At 35.0% G+C, this 17,738-nt stretch overlaps 1 protein-coding gene across 1 annotated transcript in view; it reads right to left on the reverse strand.

The window, feature by feature from the left end:
- c11.1 (maestro heat like repeat family protein c11.1) overlaps positions 1 to 17,738 on the reverse strand; it is a 211,503-nt gene that overhangs the window by 15,584 nt on the left and 178,181 nt on the right. The window contains exons 22-24 of the mRNA XM_089097791.1: positions 9,759 to 10,004; positions 7,354 to 7,512; positions 5,272 to 5,409 (exon numbers count right to left, since the gene is read on the reverse strand). Of these exons, the coding sequence (XP_088953917.1) occupies positions 5,272 to 5,409; positions 7,354 to 7,512; positions 9,759 to 10,004 (543 nt within the window). The remainder of the gene's footprint in view (positions 1 to 5,271; positions 5,410 to 7,353; positions 7,513 to 9,758; positions 10,005 to 17,738) is intronic.

Genomic DNA, 17,738 nt, shown 5'->3' on the forward strand with positions numbered 1-17,738 from the left:
CACATTCACTTGTTTACGCAAGTGTGTTGGTCAAACACCAACACGACATCAAGACAACAAATACACACAAATTCACACTAAAATTTATATACGTGCAAACAATGTAGCCTAAGCTGTGATTCAGTTGTTAATATATATGCGTCCATCACACCTTCACGTGTGTATTCATGTGTGTTGGTCAAACATCAACACGACTTCACAACGACAAATACAAACAAATTCACACTCGATTTTATATACGTGCAAAGACAATGTGGTCTAAACTGTGATTCAGTTGTTAATATATATGCCTCCATCACACCTTCACGTGTTTACTCAAGTGTGTTGGTCAAACACCAACACGACTTCAAAACAACAAATACACACAAATTCACACTCGATTTTATATAATTGCAAAGACAATGTGGTTTAAACTGTGATTTAGTTGTCAATATATATGTCTCCATCACACCTTCACTTGTTTACTCAAGTGTATTGGTCAAACACCAACACGACTTCAAAACAACAAATACACACAAATTCAGACTAAATTTTACAAACGTGCAAAGACAATGTGGTCTAAACTGTGATTCAGTGGTTAATATATATGCCTCCATCACACCTTTACTTGTTTACTCAAGTGTATTGGTCAAACACCAACACGACTTCAAAACAACAAATACACACAAATTCACACTAAATTTTATAAACGTGCAAAGACAATGTGGTCTAAACTGTGATTCAGCTGTTAATATATATGGCTCCATCACACCTTCACTTGTTTACTCAAGTGTATTGGTCAAACACAAACACGACTTCAAAACAACAAATACACACAAATTCACACTAAATTTTACATACGTGCAAAGACGATGTGGTCTAAACTGTGATTCAGTTGTTAATATATATGCCTCCATCACACCTTCACTTGTTTACTCAAGTGTATTGGTCAAACACCAACTCGACTTCTAAACAACAAATATACACAAATTCACACTATATATTATAAACGTACAAATATACAGTGGTCTAAACTGTGATTCAGTAGTTAATATATATGCCTCCATCAAACCTTTACTAGTTAACTCAAGTGTGTTGGTCAAACACCTACACGACTTCAAACCAACAAATACACACAAATTCACACTAAATTTTATATACGTGCAAAGACAATGTGGTCTAAACTGAGATTCAGTTGTTAATATATATGCCTCCATCACACCTTCACTTGTTTACTCAAGTGTATTGGTCAAACACCAACACGACTTCAAAACAACAAATACACACAAATTCACACTAAATTTTATATACGTGCAAAGACAATGTGGTCTAAACTGTGATTCAGCTGTTAATATATATGCCTCCATCACACCTTCACTTGTTTACTCAAGTGTGTTGGTCAAACACCAACACGACTTCAAAACAACAAATACACACAAATTCACACTAAATTTTACATACGTGCAAAGACGATGTGGTCTAAACTGTGATTCAGTTGTTAATATATATGACTCCATCACACCTTCACTTGTTTACTCAAGTGTATTGGTCAAACACCAACACGACTTCAAAACAATAAATACACACAAATTCACACTAAATTTTATAAACGTGCAGACAATGTAGCCTAAGCTGTGATTCAGTTGTTAATATATATGCCTCCATCACACCTTCACTTGTTTACTCAAGTGTGTTGGTCAAACACCAACACGACTTCAAAACAACATATACACACAAATTCACACTAAATTTTATAAACGTGCAAAGACAATGTAGCCTAAGCTCATCACACCTTCACTTGTTTACTCAAGTGTATTGGTCAAACACCAACACGACTTCAAAACAACAAATACACACAAATTCACACTAAATTTTATATACGTGCAGACAATGTAGCCTAAGCTGTGATTCAGTTGTTAATATATATGCGTCCATCACACCTTCACGTGTGTATTCATGTGTGTTGGTCAAACATCAACACGACTTCACAACGACAAATACAAACAAATTCACACTCGATTTTATATACGTGCAAAGACAATGTGGTCTAAACTGTGATTCAGTTGTTAATATATATGCCTCCATCACACCTTCACGTGTTTACTCAAGTGTGTTGGTCAAACACCAACACGACTTCAAAACAACAAATAAACACAAATTCACACTCGATTTTATAAACGTGCAAAGACAATGTGGTCTAAACTGTGATTCAGCTGTTAATATATATGCCTCCATCACACCTTCACTTGTTTACTCAAGTGTGTTGGTCAAACACCAACACGACTTCAAAACAACAAATACACACAAGTTCACACTAAATTTTATATACGTGCAAAGACAATGTGGTCTAAACTGTGATTCAGTTTTTAATATATATGCCTCCATCACACCTTCACTTGTTTACTCAAGTGTATTGGTCAAACACCAACACGACTTCAAAACAACAAATACACACAAATTCACACTAAATTTTAGATACATGCAAAGACAATGTGGTCTAAACTGTGATTCAGTTGTTAATATATATGCCTCCATCACACCTTCACTTGTTTACTCAAGTGTGTTGGTCAAACACCAACACGACTTCAAAACAACAAATACATACAAATTCACACTAAATTTTATATACGTGCAAAGACAATGTGGTCTAAACTGTGATTCAGTTGTTAATATATATGCCTCCATCACACCTTCACTTGTTTACTCAAGTGTATTGGTCAAACACCAACACGACTTCAAAACAACAAATACACACAAATTCACACTAAATTTTATATACGTGCAAAGACAATGTAGCCTAAACTCATCACACCTTCACTTGTTTACTCAAGTGTATTGGTCAAACACCAACACGACTTCAAGACAACAAATACACACAAATTCACACTAAATTTTATATACGTGCAGACAATGTAGCCTAAGCTGTGATTCAGTTGTTAATATATATGAGTCCATCACACCTTCACGTGTGTATTCATGTGTGTTGGTCAAACATCAACACGACTTCAAAACAACAGATACACACAAATTCACACTAAATTTTATATACGTGCAAAGACAATGTAGCTTAAACTCATCCCACCTTCACTTGTTTACTCAAGTGTATTGGTCAAACACCAACACGACTTCAAAACAACAAATACACACAAATTCACACTAAATTTTATATACGTGCAGACAATGTAGCCTAAGCTGTGATTCAGTTGTTAATATGTATGCGTCCATCACACCTTCACGTGTGTATTCCTGTGTGTTGGTCAAACATCAACACGACTTCACAACGACAAATACAAACAAATTCACACTCGATTTTATATACGTGGAAAGACAATGTGGTCTAAACTGTGATTCAGTTGTTAATATATATGCCTCCATCACACCTTCACGTGTTTACTCAAGTGTGTTGGTCAAACACCAACACGACTTCAAAACAACAAATACACACAAATTCACAATAAATTTTATATACGTGCAACGACAATGTAGCCTAAACTCATCACACCTTCACTTGTTTACTCAAGTGTGTTAGTCAAACACCAACACGACTTCAAAACAACAAATATACACAAATTCACACTAAATTTTATATACGTGCAAAGACAATGTAGCCTAAGCTGTGATTCAGTTGTTAATATATATGCCTCCATCACACCTTCACTTGTTTACTCAAGTGTGTTGGTCAAACACCAACACGACTTCAAAACAACATATACACACAAATTCACACTAAATTTTATATACGTAAAAAGACAATGTAGCCTAAACTCATCACACCTTCACTTGTTTACTCAAGTGTGTTTGTCTAACACCAACACGACTTCACAACAACAAATACACACAAATTCACACTAAATTTTATATACGTGCAAAGACAATGTCGTCTAAACTGTGATTCAGTTGTTAATATATATGCCTCCATCACACCTTCACTTGTTTACTCAAGTCTGTTGGTCAAGCACAAACACGACTTCAAAACAACAAATACACACTAATTCACACTAAATTTTATATACGTGCAAAGACAATGTGGCCTAAACTCACCACACCTTCACTTGTTTACTCAAGTTTGTTGGTCTAACTCCAACACGACTTCAAAACAACAAATACACACAAATTCACACTAAATTTTATATACGTGCAAAGACAATGTAGCCTAAACTCATCACACCTTCACTTGTTTACTCAAGTGTGTTTGTCTAACACCAACACGACTTCACAACAACAAATACAAACAAATTCACACTAAATTTTATATACGTGCAAAGACAATGTCGTCTAAACTGTGATTCAGTTGTTAATATATATGCCTCCATCACACCTTCACTTGTTTACTCAAGTCTGTTGGTCAAGCACAAACACGACTTCAAAACAACAAATACACACTAATTCACACTAAATTTTATATACGTGCAAAGACAATGTGGCCTAAACTCACCACACCTTCACTTGTTTACTCAAGTTTGTTGGTCTAACTCCAACACGACTTCAAAACAACAAATACACACAAATTCACACTAAATTTTATATACGTGCAAAGACAATGTAGCCTAAACTCATCACACCTTCACTTGTTTACTCAAGTGTGTTTGTCTAACACCAACACGACTTCACAACAACAAATACAAACAAATTCACACTCGATTTTATATACGTGCAAAGACAATGTGGTCTAAACTGTGATTCAGTTGTTAATATAAATGCATCCATCACACCTTCACGTGTGTATTCATGTGTGTTGGTCAAATACCAACACGACTTCACAACAACAAATACACACAAACTCACACTCGATTTTATATACGTGCAAAGATAATGTGGCCGAAACTGTGATTCACCTGTTAATATATATGCCTCCAACACAAAACTCACACTCGATTTTATATACGTGCAAAGATAATGTGGCCGAAACTGTGATTCACCTGTTAATATATATGCCTCCAACACACATTCGCGTGTGTATTCTCGTATATAGGGCTCCAACACACCTTCACAGGTGTATTCACGTGTGTTGGTCACACACCAACATGACTATACAACAACAAATACATACATGTCCACGCTTGATTTTATATGCGTGCAAAGGCAGTGTCACCTAAATATGATTTAGTCGTTAATATGTATGCCTCCAACACAATTAAAACACTATTTGCATCTTTATAAGACGCCAGCATATTTTATAACATTGAAAATAAAATTCAGTTGTATAGAAACCTCTTGCAAACACTGTGGAACAAAATATCACTTAAAAAAAAAAAAACTTCAAAAATACCTATTTTCAACTGGAATACTTACAAACACATTAATAGTATTCTCAAGAAGGTTTCGATATTCAGCTGCTGATATATTCCTTGATTTCATAGACTCCAAAACTGATAGAATATTTTCAAGGCCGAAAAAACGCAACCCTTTGCCAATTGCATCAATGCATGCCTGAAATAAAGCGGCATCTTTAAAAGGTAAGGAGTCCTTTCCCCTGCGTGTAAGTTATAGGTAAAGCAGGATTATAGTGCTATTATTTGCTACAGTAGTTTTAGTCTTATACTACCATTAAAAAAAAAAAAAAAAAAAAAAAAAAAAAAAAAAACATACAAAATAGTAACAGCAAAAGATCTGAACTAGCATTTACCCAAATTCCCAAGCCCGATTCTCGCGAGGACCCAGTGCAAGATGTAAATAATGCAAAAAAAGGCCTCAAGAACATGAAAATACACCCCTTTACCAAATCCATCCATGGCAGAACTAAAAACACTGAATAAGAAGAAAATTAATTTTAAATTTTTACTTTATTTATTTAAGCCTTTTATTTATTTAATAAAATAATTGTTTTAATCATTTTAATTTATTATAAATTTAACATTTGATAACGATAAATCTTGTTCTTATGAGCGTTAGATGGACTAAAATTTATAAACTTTTCACTTATCGTGGTAGATAAGGAATCAATTAGCAGTCATCCACTATTTTAGATTTAGACAATAAAAAATGATTTATGATTATTAACGAGAATTGGCTTTTGGAACAGATTTATAATGTTTTTAGGTAATAAAAAAGATTGAGTAATAGTAAATAAGATGAAAAATGCTAACACTTTAAAGCAAAAACCACGTGGAGGTCGCTTAAAATAGCACCAGGGTAAAAAACCAGGCTGTGGAAACACGAAAGTGGTTAAGTGACACCAACATATCCGAAACATATCAAAAATGTTCAGGAGAAGTAAAAAACTGTATTGGAAAATAAGCCTTCTTATGTCTCTCGAACTCCAATCGTATTTTTCTGGCCATCTCATAATAGCCCTTAAGTGACAATCTTCGTGGCTGTGGAAGGGTCCTGCATTTAACACTCTTCAGTCTGAAAAACTGGCCAAAGCTTATTTATAGCACGTTTTGAGTTGATTGTAAAATCGAGAATATCAGAAACTCTTGTCAAAAAAAGCAAAAAACCTATTTGTAAAATAGGATTGTATAATAGGGAGCTCTCAGAAACCATTGTCAAAAAAAGCAAAAAGCCTAGGCAGTCCTTTTTCACTGAAAGCAGAAGTAAATCGGAAGATATTTCAAACTTGACTGAATCAATCAAACCAGATGCTCAGGAAGGACCTTCAGCTGAGAAAAACCCTCAATTTTGTGCTATGAACACTGGAAACTTGGTCTTAGTACTTGAAAAGGACACCAAAAAAGGAAAGTGCCGCAGTGTTGGTGAAATTGTTTGAAAATGGCAGAGGAATAAGAAGTACAGGTTCGGTATTTCAAGAGGATTGCTCCATTCTTGAAATTCAACCCCATTGATGCTTCATACTAGTATAGTTCTACCGAAATCGTGATGATCTTCCCAAAGCCTGAGCCATCCGAAAAGACCGAAAGACAGGCTGGACATTTCGTCTTTCCCCTTGATTTGTCACCATTTAACGTGTTTTGAACAAGTGAACGACTTCTGGCTTAAGCTTGTTTTATACAGCTCTGCTTTGTTCTTCAATTTTTGTATCTTATCTCTATTAAATAACTGAGTTTTGCATTGAATAAACGTTTTTATTGTCTGTCCCAAGTATGGTTTCCACTTTTCCCATCTATGGTGACCCGTTCCGTACTTGGGATAAAATGGTTAGTTGTAAAAAAACATAATTTCTTGAAAACCAATTAATTTCACGACTTGAAAACTTGACAACATCTTCCTTGATTTCTGCAGATGATGCTGAGAAATTTTCATTTCTGCACTACAAAGTGTCAAGGAGTAAGAAGCAAATCAAAAAATTGTCCCAAGTACGGCACCTTCCCCCTATCTGTTTTGAAATCGGTTGTGGGGTATAATTGGATAGGGGGTGGCATGGGTTATTGAGAACCAATTCCCATTGATTTGATTATAGAAAAAATAGATTACCAAAGATACATCGTTGTCAGGTTCAGAGGCATGAAGAAGAAGGGCTACGAGACTTGCATTTGCCGCTTCTTTTAAAGGTTCTTCACAACCAGCTGCATCACCGCTGCCAAGAATAGTTCCCATCAGAGAAAATGCAGCCGCTCTTAGTTTCGAGTCCTCCTGAAAACGTAGCAGAAATCAAACTTTCAAATCTTATTTTTTCTAATGGAGGCATTAATTAATTTTTTTTAACCAAACAAAAAAAGCCGGGTAGTCTGGGCTAGTAATACTACTCCAAAAAAAGACACTTATTTACATCAGCCTATTGAATCTTAAAAACAAACATTAGAATACGGTAATACATTGTGATAGGCTCTTGAACATCATCTCTCATGGTTTTACTTTTCAATGGTTTCCAGTGGCATCAATTCACGAAAATGTGGGGAGAGGGACAAATGTATTTCTGAAATTAAGGGAGGGGGCAATTTTCTTTTTTTAAACAAAAATGCCAAAAAGAGTATTTTTCAACGAAATATAAAAAAGGTAAAAGTAAAAAAAAAACTTCTCAAGAAGAACCAAAATTCATGTACCTAGAGAAAACGCTGTCTCAACCACTCTTGGAAAACCTCTCAATCTCCTCCCTAATAGATAATTTTGCTTGAGACCAAAGTACCGGAAAAACATCTCAAACACAGCCTACCGCGTATACCTTCTAATAGGCCTTCTATACTAACCAGCCTGTCTTGTCTAATATCAATGAACGTCATCAGCTGCTGCAACACACTAATAATGCAACGGAGTATGACAAAATCATGAATATTGTCATAATTTCACGAGGAGCTTATAAAACAAACGAAATCCAGAAAATGGTACAGACCCATGACCCCAGATACAGACCCATGGATAAAAATTACTCATTGAAGTACAACTATCAGTTCTAGCAACAGAACATAAAGCTGAATTTTGGAAATAGTCAGTGATCCAAGGCTCGCTATCGTTCAAAAAAGGGGGGTGGCTCACATGAGCCACAGTTGGTTTGAGTACGGATTTCGGGGTAATCTAAGGTGCTTAAAATGAATATCGGGGTGAACATGCTCGCACTAATGTAGAAATTGACGATTTTAGCCTATAAAGGAGAAACTAACCTATAATGACCAAGTTTCTTTTGATTTTTCTAAGCTGTTAAAAAAAGAAAACGAATAAGACAGCACATAAATCGAACCGCCAGAATGTCCTTTACACGCTGTTAATAAAAACAAAGTCGAAACTTGAATCTGCAGTAAGATTCAACAACATTCTAAATAGTAGCGATTTACTCGAAATATATTCAGCACAACCTACAATGTTTATCTCACCAAACGATAGATCGCTCTTTTCTGAATCAAATCATATATGTACATTCTAAACAACTGACATTTTTAACTAGGAGAAAAACAACAGATGCCTCGTTCTGCGATCACATGCGCTAATATTATATCGAGTTTTAGCTGTATAACGTACGCGAAAGTTACGACATAAAAGGAAAGGATTTAGGGTATTTACGAGCTATCTGCGAGCTATCTGGATCACTGACTAAAACACAACAGTTTAAGGTGAATAAAAAGAGTTCAGACAAAATATAAGAGCAATATAATTAAAAGAATTATCCGAAAAAAGAATATGAAAGTCGTAAAAATTATCATGGAAATCTAGTTTTTATGCCACTTTTTTTAAGTGACCACATTCCCTACCCCAGATTAAAATAATACTTCAAACTTGTACCAAAAAGAAAAAAACTGGCTAGAATGACCGAAGTTGGATTTTCTTGCTTCCCTCCCAAAATGGTCAATTAAAATGATAAAAATGGTCACTTAATTGATAATGTTGGAAAAATTTATACTAAAAATCATCTTTTTTATTTTTTTGGCATTCTCGTCTGCATCAATGCTTCTCATTATGGAATCCTTATCCAGTCTTGCAACCATCTTTTCCCGATATAATTAAGTATCTGTTTAGGCACAATATTAAATGTGAACTTGTTAGAGCTTGTCATGTCCTCTATTATTTATCGCCTAATTTTCTGGTCACCATAATTATTATGACCAACTTTTCTGTATCTGAGAGCACAATTCTAGTCAGAAATCAGGGATAGAGATTTAGGAGGAAGTTGCTGGATAAATCAAACTTCTAGATTGAGCCTTCGGCCTGGGAATGGTTTTTCCCTATAATTATAAAAATCTGTCAACCTCAAAGAGGACCCCTCTTGGTTTAGGTAGAGACTAATTGTGTGTGGTTGTATTTACACTGACCTGTCGATAAAAAATAAAGGTCGTCCAAATTCTAGCGAATCAAATCTCTAATAATGCGCTGTAAATTTATGAACTTCTATATACAATTTTTCCATAACACACTTTAGTCGACCCCTTTAAAGTAAATTCAACACTTACTTTTTCAAAGAATGATCTGACCCGGACAGCAAGCCTCGGAGCAAGACGGCAAATTTCCGTCTGACTCGCAATTGGTAAAAGTTTCGAGAGACCAACCAACGACTCGTAAGCACAGGCAGTTGCATCGTCTTGTTCTTTTTCTTTAAACCATCCTCTATCACGTTTTTTCTCCCCTTGAATGTCTAGAGAATCATCTTCTAAGCCAGCAACAAGTGCATTTAAAACTGAAGCGCAGTGACGATCAACCTATGAGAAAAAACAATCGAATTAAGGTCATGTGCCAGTTACCTGCTACCATTTTACTTGCACTATCTTACAGAGGTTTTTTTATAATCATTTATCGATAAATTATCGTCCACTTTTGGAATTTTTTTAGTTTACTAATGACATATACTTTAAGGCAATTCAAAACTAGATGCAAATAATGTTTATGATTAGTTTTGACCGACTGGAGGTCCAATCATTTTTAATTTATGACCAAATTTGTATTTTACCTCATTTATAGATATGTTTAAAGTAAGCAATAAATGCCCAAATGTGAATAATTACGATAAAACAACGTGGGTCAAACTGAATCCTCTAGACAACCAAAGGTATACATTTATACATTTTTATTTTTGCCTAGAAAGACGTGACAAAACTGGAAATTATATTCAGAAAAACTAAAGTTGAGTATTGATTTTATGATGTAATTTATACCGGTAGTCAAAACATTTAGTATTTTTTCCTGTCTGTTTTCCCTCTAGTGTGTTTTTTGTTTTGGTGATGTGCATAGGCGCGTTCAGAATTGACCAAATATTCACAAAATCCAGATCAAATTGTGGGGGAGGGGCTGACGAATCATCCAAAAAGCCGCATTGTCAATGGATACTAAATATAATAACTGAGCATATATAATTGTTAAATATAATGTAACAATGCACATTCATTTGTATTTATTCAGTAAAGTGCAAATATTGTTCTGGCCTTGTGAAGGCACAGAGATTTTGAGCCCTACTCATATTAATTTCTGCTTGTTTTGAATTTTACTCGGTTAATTATTGTAATTTCTGTTCATTTTGGAATTCATTTATTTATCAACGCGAATATTTGGTAGCTTCAAATTTGGTAGAATATTTGATTTGATTTTTGCTAATTTTTTGTTTAATGGAGTTCTTTACTTTTCTTTGAAAAACTTATTTTATGGAAAAAGTTTTTTAATTAATTTTTGTTTGTTTTATATTGACATGGTCTTTTCAGGGAAAAAGAAAAAAATACTTTAAATCTTTTCGTTTTTTTAAGACTTTATAGTTTGGCCTGCTATATGTATGCTGGAGAAAATTTTTCAGCAATTTTTTCACCTATCTGGACACAAATAGTAGTGTTTAATTTAGTTTCATACCTCCTCTACTTGACCTGAAATGGAGAGCTTGATACACCTCGCAAAAAAATCTGTTTACTTTCTTTGATAGCTTGGATACACTTACGCTATTTTGATTTGGTTAAATTTTAAGAGCAGAAGTAGCCCCAAAAGTTTGAACATAATACCCTCAGTCGTTCTTGGGATACTGCTGAGATGCCTTATTGGGAATTAGCATTATCACAATGCATTTTGATTTAATCTTAAGGCAACATTTAGTTTTTAAACATATTGGGCAAATGGAAGGGTGGGCGTGGGAGGGTGGGTGTGGAAGGGGGATTAGTTGCCCTCCAATCACTTTCGACTATTAAAAAGGATATCAGCCCTTTCTATTTTCAATCGAATGAGCCTTTTTCGAAGTTCCCACGACAACTCCTTTGATACGAAGTGCCCTGGTCTAAACAACAACAACAACAATTAATAATGCATTATACCCACATCGATCTTTACTATAAAAATGTCAAGCCTTCCAATCACTTTCGACTATTGAAAAGGGCAATAGGCCTTTCGATTTCCAATCGAATGAACCCTTTTTGAAATGACAACGCTTTCTGCAACCACCTTATATGCCCCCAGGGCATAAATTACAACCCTTACCCGAAGGTCTGTTAGGGTGGTTGTCATCCTCTAAGACCGAATTCCCAGAACTTTCAATCAAGTTAAACAAAATGGCTATCTCAAAATTTTGATTGGATGTGTTTGGGGAAATGGTGGGCGTGAGAGGGGCGGTAGTGGCTCTCCAATCACTTTCAACTATTAAAAATGGCCCTAGCCCTTTCAATTTCCAATCAAATGAGCCCTTTTGAAGTTTCTACGACAAAAATTTCAATAAACATCTTATATGCCCCCAGGGCATAACTTACAACCCTTGCCCTGAGTGCTGGGGGGGGGGTGTCATTCTCAAAGACCTAATTTCCAGAACTATCTACTGCGTTGAACAAAATGGCTATTTGAAAATTTTTATTGTATGTGTTTGGAGGAATGGTAGGCGTGAGAGGGGGGTTAGTTACCCTCCTATCACTTTCGACTATTAAAAAGGGCAATTTCAATTTCCAATCAAATGAGCCCTTTTGAAGTTTCTACGACAAAACTTTCAATAAACATCTTATACGCCCCCAGGGCATAACTTACAACCCTTGCCCTAAGTGCTGGGGGGTGTCATTCTCAAAGACCTAATTTCCAGAACTATCTACTGCGTTGAACAAAATGGCTATTTGAAAATTTTTATTGTATGTGTTTGGAGGAATGGTAGGCGTGAGAGGGGGGTTAGTTACCCTCCTATCACTTTCGACTATTAAAAAGGGCAATTTCAATTTCCAATCAAATGAGCCTTTTTTGAAATTTCTATAACAACTTTCTATATAAACTTTATATAACTTACAACCCTTGCACTCAGGGCTCTGAGGGGGTTATCATCCTAAAAGATCTAATTTCCAGAACTTTCAACTACGTTCAACAAAATGGATATCTCAAAGTTTTTATTGGATGTGTTTGGAACAATGGTGGGCGTGAGAGGGGCGTTAGTCGCTCTACAATCACTTTCAACTATTAAATAAGCCCCTAGCCCTTTGTATTTCCAATTGAATGAGCCCTTTTGAAGTTTCTGCGCTTTCAATAAAACCTTATATGCCCCCAAGACATAGCTTACAACCGTTGTCCTGAGGGCTGTGAGGGAGGGGGGGTGTCATCCTTAAAGACCTAATTTCCAAAACTTTCAACTACGTTGAATAAACTGGCTATCTAAAAATGTTGATTGGACGTGTTTGGAGAATAGATGGGTATGAGAGGGGGGTTAGTTGTCCTCAAATCACTTTCGACTATTAAAAAGGGCACTAGCCCTTTGAATTTCCAATCGAATGAGTCCTTTTCGAAGTTTCTACGACAACTATTTCGATACAAAGTGCCCGGGTATGGAGAATAAAAATATAATACATTGTGCGGACATCGTTCTTTACTTAGGCAGCGCGATGGCACTGCCTATGATACTTACTATCTGTTAAGTTAATGGGGCACCAAATACTATATCAAATACTAATGGATACCAAATACTAATTACTGAGACACTACAAACCAGCTTTTACACCAAGTATTTTTATTGTGGCAGATTATTCAATCCAAATTAGTTTTTTTTTTTTTTTTTCTTCAATCCAGAAGCAACTTTACAGCTTGTTTCGATAGCAATGCAAAAATTAAAAGAACAGCCAAAATAATTTTAATATGCTTTTAAGGTCTGTAAACTTCAAAGGGGTTCGACTTTGGGGTTCAATGTTCAACTCCAATGGTAAGTTTAGGCTAATACAATTTGTTGTTAGATAAAAATAAATCAAAGAAAAATATAGTCGGTTTCAAAATAACTAATATCCTCAGATTTCACAAGAAAACCAAAAAGAAAGTGTTGAGCTTTTCATAAAAAAATTTTGTCCCAGCATTTAAATAAGAGAGTTAATCTGGCAAAATTACGATCTATACTTTCTTTAGTAGTCAGTTAAGGCGTGAATTTTATTCTATCTGATGATGCATCTTTTCTGCGTTTTATATGTATTTTTTATTTATTCCATGTTTATCTATTTAACCTATTTGTTTTTATTTATGCATTTCTTTGTTTATTCTTCATCTATTTGTTGTTTTTTCTATTTGTTTTCATTTATTTATTTTATCTATTTATTTTCATGTTCTTATTCTTTTCTACGTTATTCAAATTATAATTAAGTTCAATTATGTTTGGTTCAAATTATATATTTGTTTCTTTCATTTTACATCTTATATTGGTGTGGTATTGTTAATATTCTAAACTATTTAGCCATTTACTATTGAAAAATGAATTGGGCCTTCTCAGATCAAGTAATAGCCCTTTTGAAAAATAACGAAAAGACAACAAAAACGAAAAAAAAAACATGGGACAAAGAAGAAAACCGAGTTCTAAAGCAACAGTGTTGCTTTTTCACCGCTGCTTGAGAAACAGGCTTTTTTGTTCTAGCTTTTGTTTTCAAGTTTCGCATTTTTATGTAGTCCAACGAACGTTTACCTATATTTTTTATTTTTCTTTCATCACTGAGGACGGCATAGAAGAGGTGTTGGCAGAAAAGTTTACATTTTTTTTTTTACAGGCTTTAATTCACTTCTTTTTTTCTTTTCTGTCACTTTTCTCATATTTTTTTCTTTTACACATGTTTTCTCTTTCAGACGTTTTTGTCTTTGTGCGTTGTCTTGATTCATCTAGCTTTTCTTCTTTGTCGTTTCTCTCTTTTTATCTCTTTCACACGTTCTACCTTTCATAAATTTTTCTTTTTTTTTTCACTGGCTTTGATACACCTCGTTTTTCTTCTTTGTCGATTTTCTCTTTTTTCTCTCTTACACATGTTTTCTCTTTCATATATTTTTCTCTGTTTTCACTGGCTTTGACTCATCTCGTTGTTCTTCTTTGTCTTACGTTTTCTGGTCTTGTCATGTTGTCCCAGTGTACTCAAAAATGTTTTTCTTTAAACTACCTTACCGTATATTATGTGTAGATTTGATACTGTTTTTTTTTTGGGGGGGGACTAGAGCCAGACAAAAAAGAACCTTTAAACAAAGGGGAATTTAGAAGAATGGGATACAATGTGGCAGGCCAAAATACGTTATTTGTTTATTATCGTTTGAAATATGTGAAGCGTCAAAATAGTAAATTAGGAAAGCATATAAACGAGTCGATTTACTTCACATTAATTTTAAAGGTTCGATTTTAGCTCGAAACTCAATTTCAAACTGTTATTTGGCATTCACGGTTAAATATATAAAGCACCAGAATGGCTTATAGGTAAAATGTATGGGCGGTTAAATTTACCTCACATATTTTCAAAGATTCTTCATTAGCCTGAAATTCCTTTTCTCTAAATGTTTTTTTGGCAGTTAGTGTTTTAAACATGTAAAATGCCAAAATGATTTATTAGAACAACAAATTAGAGGGACAATTTTCCATAATTCCAAAGATCCTTTTCGAACCCAAAGCTCTTTTTCTCTTCAAAGCTCTTTCGAACCCAAAGATTTACCATAATTCCAAAGATCCTTTTCGAACCCAAAGCCCTTTTTTTCTTCAAAGCTCTTTCAAACCAAAAGATTTACCATAGTTCCAAAGATCCTTTTCGAACCCAAAGCTCTTTTCGAAACCAAAGATCCTTTCCAAACCCAAAGAACCCAAAGCATATTAGAGGAAAGATTTACCATAATTCCAAAGATCCTTTTCGAACCAAAAAGCTCCTTTTTTCACAAAGGTCTTTCGAACCCAAAGATTTATCATAATTCCAAACATCTTTTTCGAAACCAAAGCTCTTTTCAAACCCAAAGATCCTTTTCGAACCCAAAGCAAATTAGAGGGAAGATTTACCATAATGCCAAAGATCCTGTTCGAACCCAAAGCTCTTTTTACTTCAAAGCTCTTTCGAACCCAAAGATTTACCATAGTTCCAAAGATCCTTTTCGAACCCAAAGATCCTTTTCGAACCCAAAGAGCCCAAAGCATATTAGAGGGAAGATTTACCATAATTCCAAAGATCCTTTTCGAACCAAAAATCTCCTTTTTTCTAAAAAGTCTTTCGAACCCAAAGATTTATCATAATCCCAAAGATCTTTTTCGAACCCAAAGCTCTTTTCGAACCCAAAGATCCTTTTCGAACCCAAAGCAAATCAGAGGGAAGATTTACCATAATGCCAAAGATCCTGTTCGAACCCAAAGCTCTTTTTACTTCAAAGCTCTTTAGAACCCAAAGATTTACCATAGTTCCAAAGATCCTTTTCAAACCCAAAGATCCTTTTCGAACCCAAGGAACCCAAAGCATATTAGAGGGAAGATTTACCATATTTTTAAAGATCCTTTTCGAACCAAAAATTTCCTTTTTTCTCAAAGGTCTTTCGAACCCAAAGATTTATCATAATCCCATAGATCTTTTTCGAACCCAAAGCTCTTTTCGAACCCAAAGATCCTTTTCGAACCCAAAGCAAATTAAAGGGAAGATTTACCATAATGCCAAAGATCCTGTTCGAACCCAAAGCTCTTTTTACTTCAAAGCTCTTTCGAACCAAAAGATTTACCATAGTTCCAAAGATCCTTTTCGAACCCAAAGATCCTTTTTGAATCCAAAGAACCCAAAGCATATTAGAGGGAAGATTTACCATAATTCCAAAGGTCCTTTTCGAACCAAAAATCTCCTTTTTTCTCAAAGGTCTTTCGAACCCAAAGATTTATCATAATCCCAAAGATCTTTTTCGAACCCAAAGCTCTTTTCGAACCCAAAGATCCTTTTCGAACCCAAAGCAAATTAGGGGGAAGATTTACCATAATGCCAAAGATCCTGTTCGAACCCAAAGCTCTTTTTACTTCAAAGCTCTTTCGAACCCAGAGATTTGCCATAGTTCCAAAGATCCTTTTCGAACCCAAAGATCCTTTTCGTACCCAAACAACCCAAAACATATTAGAGGGAAGATTTACCATAATTCCAAAGATCCTTTTCGAACCAAAAATCTCCTTTTTTCTCAAAGTTCTTTCGAACCCAAAGATTTATCATAATCCCAAAGATTTTTTCGAACCCAAAGCTCTTTTCGAACCCAAAGATCCTTTTCGAACCCAAAGCATATTAGAGGGAAAATTTACTATAATTCCAAAGATCCTTTTCGAACGCAAAGCTCTTTTTTCCTTCAAAGCTCTTTCGAACCCAAAGATTTACCATAATTCCAAAGATCCTTTTCGAACCCAAAGCTCTTTTCGAACCCAAAGCTCTTTTTTTCTTCAAAGCTCTTTCGAACCCAAAGATTTACCATAATTCCAAAGATCCTTTTCGAACTCAAAGCTCTTTTCGAACCCAAAGATCCTTTTCGAACCCAAAGAACCTAAAGCATGTTAGAGGGAAGATTTACAATAATTCCAAAGATCCTTTTCGAACCGAAAGCTCTTTTTTCTTCAAAGCTCTTTCGAACTCAAAGATTTACCATAATTCCGAAGATCCTTTTCGAACCCAAAGCTCTTTTCGAACTCAAAGATCCTTTTCGAACCCAAAGCAAATTAGAGGGAAGATTTACCATAATGCCAAAGATCCTGTTCGAACCCAAAGCTCTTTTTACTTAAAAGCTGTTTCGAACCCAAAGATTTACCATAGTTCCAAAGATCCTGTTCGAACCCAAAGCCCTTTTTTTCTTCAAAGCTCTTTCAAACCAAAAGATTTACAATAGTTCCAAAGATCCTTTTCGAACCCAAAGCTCTTTTCGAAACCAAAGATCCTTTCCAAACCCAAAGAACCCAAAGCATATTAAAGGAAAGATTTACCATAATTCCAAAGATCCTTTTCGAACCAAAAAGCTCTTTTTTCTCAAAGGTCTTTCGAACCCAAAGATTTATCATAATTCCAAACATCTTTTTCGAAACCAAAGCTATTTTCGAACCCAAAGATCCTTTTCGAACCCAAAGCAAATTAGAGGGAAGATTTACCATAATGCCAAAGATCCTGTTCGAACCCAAAGCTCTTTTTACTTCAAAGCTCTTTCGAACCCAGAGATTTACCATAGTTCCAAAGATCCTTTTCGAACCCAAAGATCCTTTTGGAACCCAAAGA

Source organism: Artemia sp. Qi Xiang Cuo, chromosome 12 (assembly GCF_049724085.1).
Source record: "Artemia sp. Qi Xiang Cuo chromosome 12, ASM4972408v1, whole genome shotgun sequence".
In the NCBI taxonomy this organism is placed as follows: Eukaryota; Metazoa; Arthropoda; class Branchiopoda; order Anostraca; family Artemiidae; genus Artemia; species Artemia sp. Qi Xiang Cuo.